General features: G+C 40.9%; 1 protein-coding gene across 8 annotated transcripts in view; it reads right to left on the bottom strand.

Annotated features, from left to right (window-relative positions):
* DDX6 (DEAD-box helicase 6) overlaps positions 1-12,685 on the bottom strand; it is a 72,098-nt gene that overhangs the window by 7,320 nt on the left and 52,093 nt on the right. For all 8 annotated transcript variants that reach the window (XM_084783373.1, XM_084783372.1, XM_084783375.1 and 5 more), the window contains exons 7-12: positions 12,469-12,563; positions 10,647-10,769; positions 9,147-9,275; positions 7,676-7,792; positions 6,072-6,135; positions 673-774 (exon numbers count right to left, since the gene is read on the bottom strand). In XM_084783373.1, the coding sequence (XP_084639499.1) occupies positions 673-774; positions 6,072-6,135; positions 7,676-7,792; positions 9,147-9,275; positions 10,647-10,769; positions 12,469-12,563 (630 nt within the window). The remainder of the gene's footprint in view (positions 1-672; positions 775-6,071; positions 6,136-7,675; positions 7,793-9,146; positions 9,276-10,646; positions 10,770-12,468; positions 12,564-12,685) is intronic.

Below are 12,685 nucleotides of genomic sequence, written 5' to 3'. Positions count from 1 at the left end.
CCTCTCTGAAATTGGGTCTCAATTATGTAGTCCTAGCTGGTTTCTTTCTTTCTTTCTTTCTTTCTTTTTTTTTTGTGGCTTTTTGAGACAGGGTTTCTCTGTGTAGCCTTGGCTATCTTGGCCTCACTTTGTGGTCCAGGCTGGCCTCGAACTCACAGCGATCCGCCTGCCTCTGCCACCCGAGTGCTGGGATTAAAGGCGTGTGCCACCACGCCCGGCCTTTCCTAGCTGGTTTCAAAATCAGTTTGTAGCTAGGTGTGGTGACACACGCCTTTAATGCCAGCACTCATGAGGCAGAGGCAGAGGCAGAGGCAGAGGCAGGTGGATCTCTGTGAGTTCGAGGTCAGCTTGGTCTACAAGGCAAGTCCAAGATAGCCAGGACTAGAAGAGAAGCCCTGTCTGGAGGGGGTGGGGGTGGGGAGGGGAGGGAGGAGGAATTAGCTTGTAAACCCAGCTGGCCTCTTAATACACAGATGTCTCTCCTAAGTGCACCACATCCAGCCACCCTGCCTGTAAAACATTTTACTAATAAAAAAAATACTTAGTAGCAAACAACTAAATTGGTGTGATTTCACTGCTCTCATGGCTGTTATACTTTACTTCACAAGGGAAAAATTACTGATAATATTTCTCATCACGTAATGCCTGTGAGGCCATTCCCTTTTTACTCACCTGATCTTCCAATACGATGAAGATAGGTCTCGGCCAGCTTTGGGAAGTCAAAGTTTATTACCACATTCACAGCTTGTATATCAATACCTCGGGTAAACAGATCTAAAAAAAAAAAAATTTTTTTTTTGAGAAGTAATTCACTGATTATGCTTTTAGAGGCCCTTCATCTACTATGGTAAACAACTTACAACGTATCTGAAGTGAACACGCAAAGCCCCCAAACTGACAACAGGGTCCTAACTAGGTTCCCTTACCTCTCTCAGGTATCATTCCAAAATCATTCATGATACTGACTTCTTTTTTTGAGAGAGGGTCTCTGGTGGCCCAGGCTAGTCTTGAACTCATGCTCCTCTCTCAGACTCTCAAAGGTTAGGATTATAAGCACATGCTAGCATACCTTAAGAATTTTATGGACCTTTTTAAAAAATTTATTTATTTATTTTTTTTTTTTAAAGATTTATTTACTATTATGTATACAGTGCTCTGCCCACACATACACCTGCAGGTCAGAAGAGAGCATCAGATCACATCATAGATGGTTGTGAGCCACCATGTGGTTGCTGGGAATTGAACTCAGGACCTCTGGAAGAGCAGTCAGTGCTCTTAACCTCTGAGCCATCTCTCCAGCCCCTTAAAAAATTTATTTATTTGTTTTACATGAGTACTCTATCTGCATATATACCTGTGCAACAGAAGAGGGAATCAGATCACATAATAGATAGTTGTGAGCCACCGTATGTGATTTCCGGGAATTGAACTCAGGACCTCTGGAAGAGCAGACAGTGCTCTTAACTGCTGAGCCATCTCTCCAGCCCCATTATGAACCTTTTTGTTTGTTTGTTTTTTGAGACAGGGTTTCTCTGTGTAGTCTTGGCTGTCCTAAACTCACTTTGTAGACCAGGCTGGCCTCAAACTCAGAGATCTGCCTGCCTCTGCCTCCTGAGTGTTGGGACTATAGGTGTGCATCACCACATCCGGCCATTATGGACCATTTTTTGCCCAAGTCTTCAAACTTGAAATCCCCCTTTCTCTAAAGCCAATTAATACACCATCTCTCCTGAAGCTTGACAGCTATTATTTTTATATTCTAATAAGCATAAGCACCTGGGATAGTAATAAATATTTTATATTACTTCCTTGTCAATGAAGCTTATCTTTGTTTTTTGGAGACAGAATTTCTCTGTGTAGCTTTGGCTGTCCTGAATTTACTTTGTAGACCAGACTAGCCTCGAACTCACGTCAATCTGCCTGCTTCTGCCTCCCAAGGGTTGGGATTACAGGCGTGCACCCAGCTAAACTTAACTTTTTTTATTGTTTTTCAAAATAGGGTTTCTCTGTATAGCCTTTGGCTGTTCTGGACTAGCTTTGTAGACCAGGCTGGCCTCGAGCTCACAGAGATCCATCTGCCTCTGCCTCCTGAGTGCTGGGAGTAAAGCTGTGAGCCACAGCACCGGGCAAGCTTAACTATAAAGAGAGGTCTCACTCTGTAACTTTGGGTGGCCTTGAACTTGAAGCAACTTTCTTGCACCTTCCCCAGTGCTTGATCACAACACCTGGTATCAACTATTTCTTTTTATTTTTGTAACTTTCTTTTCACTGTCCATTCTTCTGTAAAACATTTTAAGGCTGCTTTCGAACTGTTACAGCAAAGCCAAGTACTATTAATGAAGACTGCATGGTATGCAAGCTCTGCTTTAGGACCTATTTTCTGATTAAGCCATTCTTCAATCCATAGCACAGATTGAGGGCAGCTTCAAACAGCCTCCCTCAGCCACCCAAACAGGTAGGACTTTATACACACACACTTTCATTAAGCAGCTTGACTGACTGCCGTGCACAAAACCCTAACCCTAGGATCGATCCCAGCATACATTAAGACTAGGCACACCCACAATCCCTTCACGCAGAAGAGGAAGAAGTCATACTGGGCTTCATGCTGAGCTTCAGGCTACCCTGGGTTACGTGAGAAGAGCCTGACTCAATAAATAAATGAAAGCCGGGAGTGGTGGCACACGCCTTTAACTCCCAGCACTCTGGAGGCAGAGGTAGTTGATCACTATGAGTTCGAGGCCAGCCTGGTCTACAAAGCGAGTCCGGGACGGCCAAGGCTACACAGAGAGACCCTGTCTCAAAAAAACAAAACTAAAACAAACAAACAAACAAAATAAATAAATAAAATCAACTAATCAGTGTAATAACTCACATCAGTGAACAAGCACTATAACTACGATCGATGTCTTTCTTTTTCTTTATTTTAGTGTTAGGGATTGTACCCACAGCTCCTAAGCCCCAACTTTTTACTTAAAATGGAAAAACAGAGAGGATGGGGGGAGTGCGTAATGGAAATGTAGCTTTTATTTTTTTGTGAATACTGAATTTAGTTAACAACTTCAACATTCACCAATAAGCTATTTTGTGGGTTTCCCAAATGCAAGAAAAAAACTGTAACAGATACATTCATATACAGCCAAATATTTCAGCACAATTTAAAAAAAAGATTTATATATTATGTATACAATGTTGTGCCTGCATGTACACCTACATGCCAGAAGAGGGCACCAGATCTCATTATAGATGCTGTAAGCTACCATGTGGTTGCTGGGAATTGAACCCAGGACCTCTGAAGAGCAGCCAGTGCTTTTAATCTCTGAGCTATCTCTCCAGCCCTTCAAAACAATTTTAAAAAGTTAATCACTCAAATATGGCTGACTGCATAAAACCTGCAAAGACCCACCCCCACCCAAAACCCAAACACCTGGCGTGGTGGTGCATGCCTATAATCCCAGCACTGGGGAGGTAGATGGATCTGAGTTCTACAAAGAAAGTCCAGGACAGCCAAGCCAAGGCTACACAGAGAAACCATGTCTCCAAACACCAAAACCAAACAAACAGAACAACAACAACAACAAAAAACCCCAAACAAGCAAACAAACAAACAAAAACCCCCAAAACTCCACTAAACCAAAAAGCCTGCAAACACCACACCAACTGACATGCTTATATGAAGTTTCACAAGGCCCCACCTCTACATGAAGAACAGCAGCCAATAGCTGCTGAGAGAACTCTTTTCTTTCTTTCTTTCTTTCTTTTTTTTTTTTCAAGACAGGGTTTCTCTGTGTAGCCTTGACTGTCCTCGAACTCACAGTGATCTGCCAGCCTCTGCTTCCAGAGTGCTGGGATTAAGGGCGTGTGCCACTACGCCTGCCTCCAGAGAATATTCTTCTTCAGAGCTGAGCCCCAATCTTAAGTGGCCGGTCCTAAACACACACATATACATAGGCAAAACTAAAGAAAAGATTGTCAGCTGGGTGTGGTGGCGCACACCTTTAATCCGAGCACTTGGGAGGCAGAGGCAGGTGGATCGCTGTGAATTTGAGGCCAGCCTGGTCTACAAAGCGAGTCCATGACAGCCAAGGCTACACAGAGAAACCTGTCTTGAAAAATCAGAAAAAACAAGAAAGAAAGGGGGGGATTGTCTACACATATGCACATCCATGTACAAAAAGCACACAGTACAAAAAGACTACAGAGGAAGAAGTCATGAATTAAGAGGGAAAAGAACAGGAGTAGAAGGAAGTGGGACAGGGAGGGATGGAAGGGACATAAATACAATGCATTTATGAACGAAATTCTCAAATTCAGAACTGGAGAAAAAAATACCCTGACTGTATGTGCACCTGTGTAATATTAGTATGACTATAACGCACAGAGTAAACATTCACTGAGTATCAACAAAGTATGTGGAAGAGCAACAATGGATGTTTACAATGTGGTGTGCATGGTAGCTTTGGTTTAGAGAAGAAAAACATCAGCGGGAAAATGTGATGAGGGGGTAGGGAGGGGGGCAGATGAAGTGAAGATGGGGAATAAATACTTGGTGCTTATTCTAAAAACTTCAGGATTCTTGTTGGGCATGGTGGTATATACCTGTAACTCCAGCACTTAGGAGGCTAAGGCAGAAAGATTGCTTTGAGTTTGAGAACAACCTGGGCACTTCGTAAGATTGTTTAAAAAAAGGAAAAAAGAAAAGAGAAACAAAAACAAACAAAAAACAGCGATCAAAACATGTAAGCTATTTTTATAGTTACTTCCTGATTACTGGGTAGAAGTAACAAGTATTTTATTTATAGCGCATTTCCACAAAAATTCTTAGTCAAATATTCTAAAACAGTTATCTAAAGAGACTTCTCAATGAAGCCAGGAGCAGTGACGCACACCTGTAATCCCAGCATTCATGGAGACAGGAGGATCTCTCTGAGTTCAAGGCCAGCCTGGTCAACAAGGTGAGTCCAGGACAACCAAGGCCACACGGAAAAACCTTGTCCCAAAACGCCAAAACAAATAAACAAGTAAGTAAATAAATAAACCCACAAAGTTATAAATGAGCGTTTGCTGCTCGTTCCAGAAGGCATGAGTGCACATAATTGCAGTTCCAGGGGATCCATTTTCTTCTTCTGGCCTCTGCAGGCACCCATGCACATGTGGCAGACATTCTCACAGACACAGATAAACAGACACAGACACAAATTAAAAGAGATCATTTTAAAAAAATGTGTGCGTGTGTTAGGTGTGGTGATACACACCTTAAATCCCAGCACTTAGAAGCAAAGGCCAACTGATAAAAGTAGTGAGTTTAAGACCAGTCTGGTCAACATATCCAATTTCCAGGCTAGTAAGGGCTATGCAGTAATACCTTGTCTCAAATCAAAACTAACCAACCAAACAAAACAAAAAAACCCAATTAACCAACCAATACTCTAAAATAAAATATTATCTGAGTGATTACACAGGTGCATGCATATGTAAGAATTCACGATAATAAAGATGAGTATATTTATCAATGTATACAACCTCCAGGTCCTTCTACTCACTCAAATGATTAATCTCTTCATACCAACACATCAAAGTCCAAGTGCATAGCTGAGAAGACACTGAATTTATTAGTTCGGTTTTTTGTTTTGTTTTGAGACAGGGTTTCTCTGTGTATTCTTGGCTGTCCTGGACTCACTCTGTAGACCAGGCTGTCCTGGAACTCAGAGATCCTCCTGTCTCTCTTCCCTGAATGCTGTGATTATAGGCGTGTGCCATCTGCCTGGCAAATTTAATTTTTGTTTGACTATCTATGTGCCTCTCTCACCCTACCTAGGTTTATTTCTTTACAGTAACAGAATAACCAAAAATTAGAAAATCTTAGCCTAGGGAAAAACAGACTTTTAAAATCCTTTTTGTGTGTGTGTGTTTGCTCACTCTTGTACTTTAGAACTGTTCAGAAAACACACGAATGCAAAGCCTAGTCTACAGCCATGTGTGCAGCATAAGCATCAGCATGACCCCAATGTCAGGAACTAAACAGCACCCACTTCACCTTCAAGCCAGCAAACAAACAAAACCCCACTTACCAGTGCAAACAAGATTGCGGCATAAGCCATTTCGGAAATCATGAAAGACACGATTTCGATGTTCCTAGGGTGTTGGGGGCGGGGGAGGAGAGAGAGAAACTACTTAAGTAAAATTTGTAGACAACTCAAATTTTCCACCATGGTTTCTCCTACCCAATCAGTTCTTCACACCCCAAACTTGCTTATACAAATATAAACCATCAGTTTGCAGACCACATACATACTAGTTTAGCTGCATTCTTGGTTTTAACTTGCTTGGTTTCAGTTATACATAATCAACTTTGGTTTGAAAACTTTAATGGAATATTTTGGAAATGATCCCTAAATTTTAAATGACACACTTCTGAGGAATTTTGTACACTCTAATATGTGAATCATTGTTGTGTCCAGTGCACCTACAGTATACAGACATTACCCTTGTCATTTCACTGTCTGGGCTATCAGATGAACTGTCAGTTATCAGTGTCCAGTAACTTTTCTGTAGCAGTCAAAAAGCTGTATCACTCACAATGTCTATGTGATACACTCATTTTATCGTATAAGCATTTTTATCATTTTTTAACACTACAAGGACAGGCATAATAAGATATACTCAGATCACATTCATATAACACTTATGACAATATATTGTTATATTTATTCTATTTTCATAGCATGTATACATATATAATCTGGCACTGTCTATGATCTATCTCATGCATCAATGGGGGATCTTGGAACTTTTAAAATTATTTACTTATTTATTTTTGGTTTTTCAAGACAGGGTCTCTCTGTGTAGCCTTGGCTGTCTTGGACTCACTTTGTAGACCAGGCTGGCCTCGAACTCACAGCGATCCACCTGCCTCTGCCTCCCCAGTGCTGGGATTAAAGGCGTGCACCACCACTGCCCGGCAAGGGATCTGAGAACTTTTAGGTAAGGAGGAGTTACATTAAAATCCAGAGCAGTGTTTTCTGTGAAAACATTTGTATTGGTATTCTCCAATAAAGGAATCACTAGCTTCTGGGAGCAGACAGAATCCTTGAAATGTACTAATTTGACGGAGGAACAAAACCTTAAGTTGTATTTGCTTTTAACAAACTAAATTGCTACTTGGAGCTATCTATTAAGTTTACTGCATTAAAAGAATAAATCCAGGAGCTGGAGAGATGGCTCAGTGGTTGAGAGCACCACCTGTTATTCCAAAGGTCCTGAGTTCAATTCCCAGCATGCACATGGTGGTTCACAACCATCTATAATGTGATCTAATGCCCTGTTCTGGTGTGTAGGTGTACATGCAGACAGAACACTGTATACATAATAAATAAATAAATCTTTTTTTTTTGAAATCCAGAAATTACCCGAGAGTGAATGAATCTGTCTTCTGTGCTCCCCCCCCCCTCCGCAAGGATATCATGCAGCTCATGTCGATTTCAAACTTAGTAGAGAATGACTTCAAACTATTAGTTTCCTCAAAGTGCTAGGATTTCAGGCATAGACCTAGAGATCTGACATTTCTATAGTGTCCTTTTCTTTTTTTGGCCTCTGTCTCGTTGAGTGCTGGCATTACACCACACCCAGCAGAATTGTTTTATTAGATCTATTCAAGTTTTCGGATTGCACTCACCTGCCTCATTTTAGCATGGATATAGAAGCAGGAGTAACCCAGCTGAGAAATCTTCTTGGCCAGTAATTCTACCCTCTGAGACGAGTTGCAGAAAATGATCGACTGGTTTATCTGAAGCTGAGCACAAAAGGGAAGTGTAAGAAACACAAAACATTTGTTTTGCTAATCTTGAAAATATTTAACCAGAATCTTAGGAACAGCTGCTGATGAGAATTGGATTTATTGCAGCAGAGTTGCTCCATAAGGGTTCATAAGGGCCACCTCACTGCCAGAGAAACAAAACACAGACTCAATATTCCCAGCAGACATCGTAGGAAATGCCACTGTTAACACTGGACCAGCACACATGACCCGCTGCTTTGGGGATGGAGAAGTGGTCAGCAGTTAAAGGCAGCGCTGTTCGTGCCGAGGACCCAAGTTCAGCCACACACTAGGTTCACAACTACTTATAACTACTTCTACTTCCAGAGGCTTTGACACCTTTTCTGCACTGTTCAGCAGCTGTACTCATGTGTACATAACCCATATAGACTGAAACATCATACATATACATAATTAAAATAAACAAAACAAGTAAATACATAAAAAACATTGTTTCTAGGGAAAATAAAAGTTAAGTACTTGTGAGGCTCTGACCACATTTTGTAAATAGTTAAGCATGTAATTTTGTTTCTTTTTCCTTTTTTTTTTTTTTTTTTTTTTTGGTTTTTCGAGACAGGGTTTCTTTATGTTATCTTAGCTGTCCTGGACTCACTTTGTAGACCAGGCTGGCCTCTAACTCACAGAGATCCGCCTGCCTCTGCCTCCTGAGTGCTGGGATTACAGGTGTGTGCCACCATGCCCAGTTGTTTCCTTTTCTTTAAGCATGCCTTACTAATACATCAATAGTCCCAAACCAATGTAACCAATGCCTGCAAAAAGCTTATCCAATAGATTTGCCCTGTACTGTACAGTGCATCAGTCTTCTTGAGCTTTAGAGTACAGGTCAGCATTTCACCAACAGTGTAGGGACCATTTTGGAATCAAACCATGAACAGAACCAAAATGTGAAAAACAAGGACTCAAAGACTGTATGTTTATTTATAGCATGAGAGCTAGAACAAGAAGGAAGAATGTCCTCTTCTTGGACCTTAGCTGGGATCAGGGTTTTTTGTTTGTTTGTTTGTTTTTTGGCCACACCACACATGTCTACAAAATGATACCTTCAGTACTGATTTTGCGGGTCACAAATAAATTTTAGCAATTACATGTATTCACAAAGAATCTAAATAATCAGGATGAACCAAAATGTTTAACAATAAAAAATAAAGCACCTGTGTCAATCAATTTCAACCTTAAGTCAACCAAAGCCACTTTTTATGGAACAGTAGCACTTTGTTTTACAGTAAAGTAGTGGAGAAAATAATGTAATTGTCCAATTTACTATGAATTAGTAGAGGATAGGACTCAGCAGTTAAAGCCCACTACTTACCCTGGAGAAAAGTGTATTGAGGCAGTGTACTTTTTGGCGCTCAGTTACATATGCGTAGTACTGGGTCACTCCCTTCAGAGTTAGCTCCTCCATCAGGTTTATCTCATAGGGTTTCTGCAGATGGGAATTCTGGAGGTAGGGGGAGAGGACAGGAGTCTTAAGTAAAAGACTGGGTTTCTCTCTTAAATTAAATGTAGAAGCAAGTAGATTTCTGTGAGTTCAAGGCCAGCCTGGTCTACAAAGTGACTCTAGAACAGCCAAGGCTACACAGACAAACCCTGTCTCAAAAAAACAAAAAACAAAACAAAAACAGTATGCATTTCTTTCTCACCTTTTCCCCTGAAGGTGGGGAGTGCTGAAGAATTAAATATAAGCTCCAGGCATGCTTGACAAGACCTCTGCCCCTGAGCCCCATTTTTTGCCCTGAGTTTATACATCTTTTTTCTTTTCCGTCTCTTGCTCTAAAGGGATGCTTCTCTTTTCAAAACATATATTCACAAAATAAGTAAGTGATCTTAAAATGGTAGACCTCAGACTCAAAATGCTAACTATGTCAGAGATGAGTGTGGTTGTGCATGCCTGTGTCCCAGAGGCTGAGATGAAAAGATCACCATGACTACACAGAATTTCCAAGGGCAACCACGTTTTGTGCATTGGATACCACTATAACAACTTCCCTAGTATCTATGGGATATGTGACTTTGTCACAAAGAGCTAAATCAATAAAATTATAACTCTTTTGGAAACAGGGCCTCACGGCTGGGTGGTGGCATACACTTTTAATCACAGCATTCAGGAGCCAGAAGCAGATAGATTTCTGAGTTAGGCGACCCTGGTTTACCGACTTGAGTTCCAAGACAGCAATGGATACACAGAGAAACTCAGTGCGTGGAGTGGGGTGGGGTGTAGAGGTGTGTGTGTGTGTGTGTGTGTGTGTGTGTGTGTGTGTGTGTGTGTCTCTAAACTCATCATATAAACCAGCCTCAGGACTCATACAGATCCAGTTTATTAAAAAAAAAAAAAAGTGTAAGTCAGATGTGGTGGCACATATTTTTAATCCCAACACTAGGGAGGCAGAGTCAGAAGACCTCTGTGAGTCTGAAGCCAACCTGCTGACCAGGGCTACATAGTGAAACCCTGTCTCAAAAACAAAACAAAAGCCTCAGTTATAAACCCACACACAGGGGCTGGAGAGATGGCTCAGTGGTTAAGAGCACTGCCTGCTCTTCCAAAGGACCTGGGTTCAATTCCCAGCACCCACATGGCAGCTCACGACTATCTGTAACTCTAAGATCTGACACTCTCACACCAATGCACATAAATTTTAAAAATTAAATAAAATATTAATAAATCCACAATCTTTACTGATCACATAAAAACATACCAAAAAACCCACCAAACCAAACAAAACCCACAAAGTAGCACAAAGCATATACTGATAGTAAGCCCTAACTCATAGGTGCCATGGTGACACTGACTCCAAGTAGACTTACTACTCACCATAAACTTTTGTACACTGAGAGGAAAAGTAGCGGAATACAGTAAAATCTGCCTGTTTTTAGGTAGTGTGAGAATAATGTCCTCCATTATCTGCACAAAATCCTGTGACAACAACTTATCTGCCTGTAATACAAAGAAAGGGTACATTTAAAAGGAGTAAGACATTACAAGTTTTGGTTAGTACAGCCTACACAGGCTGTTCCCAGCTATGACCATAAGTTTCTTTAATACAGTGTCTAAGGTTATCAAGACAGAAGGGAGAAGGAGCCAAGTATGGCAGTTTATGCCTGTAAGTCCTGCACCCAAGTGGTGGAGAGGGACTGAGAGGGGAGGTCAGTCTGAGCTACATGGTGAGCCTGTTGAAACAGACACGAGACTGTAATCCTTACCTAAGGAAAAATCAGACTCAAAGTCCTCTCACAGGGTTTAAATGATTTCCATTAAAGAAGTAATACAGCATATAGGTTCTGAGCTGGGAGTGGTTTGCATACACCTTGCTTTCAGGATATAGACAGGACGGTAAATTCAAGGGCAGGCTAGGCTATATAGCAAAACCCCATTACAAAACCGAGCCAAGTTAGGTTCTGAATTCAAACCAATTGGGGTAAAGAGTTTTATTCATTCACTGTGCTGGGTACCACTTAGGCATGCTACAGTTTCCTCAACTAAAAACACAGGCTGGAGAGATAACTCAAGAGGTTAAGAGCACTGGCTACTTTTCCAGAGGTCCTGAGTTCAATTCCCAGCAACTACATGGTGGCTCACAGCCATCTATAATGAGATCTGGTGCCTTCTTCTGGTGCACACACAGGCAAAAAACTGTGTATATATGATAAATTAAAACAAACCAACCAACCAACCAAACCACAGGCTTCCTGTACCCCATAACAACTTTCTAAGATACCTAGACCTCATCAGACTTAAAAATTACATAAAAACATGTTATGTACTCAATGTTGAATAATATTTAGTGCTATTCCTCATTTGTCAAAAGTCAGTGAACTGGGGCTAGAGAGATGGCTCAGTGGTTAAGAAGGCCGCCTGCTCTTAGAAAGAGCCTGAGTTCAATTCCCAGCAACCACATGGTGGCTCACACCCACTTATAATGTAATCTGATGCCCTCTTCTGGTGTGCAGGTGTATATGCAGACAGAACACTGCATACATAATAATAAATAAATGATTCTTTAAAAGTCAGTAAACTAGTAATCTAAAACAAAACAAACCCGGAGCCGGGTGGTGGTGGCACATGCCTTTAATCCCAGCACTTGGGAGGCAGAGGCAGGCAGATCCCTGGTTCTAGGCTAGCCTGATCTACACAGAGAAACTCTGACTCAAAAAAACAAAAACAAAAACAAAAACAAAACAAAACGGAAAGTAACTTTATACCAAAACACTAACACAGACAGGCTAAATGCATAAAGCACCGAGACACAGCTAAGGTTTTTTTGGTTGCTTATTTATTTCTTTACTTATTTTTAAGACAGGTCTCACTGTGTGGCTCTGACTGGCCTGAAACTTGCTGTGTAGATCAGCTGACCTACCTTTCAGGTAAAACACTTGGCCTCAGTTAAGTTCTTAGAAGAAGAGATTCTTATTAGGTTATAATTTCACACCGAGCAAATGGAAAGGGAAGGTTAGGAGACATCCATAACATGCTTTTAAAATGTATCATTGAATAAATTTAGACTGAACTTGGCTTAGTTATTTGCTAACATAAGTACTCAGAAAGGTCAAATAAAAACAGCTTTTGCTTTATTCACTGAAAACTGTAAGCGAAGCCCACAGAGTACTGCACAATCCTCTAAATGAAGAAGCATTACCTCATCCAATACTATCATCTGGACATGATCAACCTTTGCTACTCCTTTCTTGATAAGATCCAGGATTCTGCCAGGGGTAGCGATCACCACATGCACTACAGGAAAAGGAGATTCAGAAAATATATACATTCTTGTTAAGTTTTTTCTAGGACAGGGTAAAAACTATAATTTTATAATATGTATTCAGCATCACAAACACTGTTTACAGAGACAATTA

The sequence above is a fragment of the Acomys minous genome (genome assembly GCF_964271855.1).
Source record: "Acomys minous genome assembly, chromosome: 5".
NCBI classification, from domain to species: Eukaryota; Metazoa; Chordata; class Mammalia; order Rodentia; family Muridae; genus Acomys; species Acomys minous.
The sequence above is the reverse complement of the archived record's forward strand: the minus strand, read 5'-3'. Positions and strand labels throughout refer to the sequence as shown.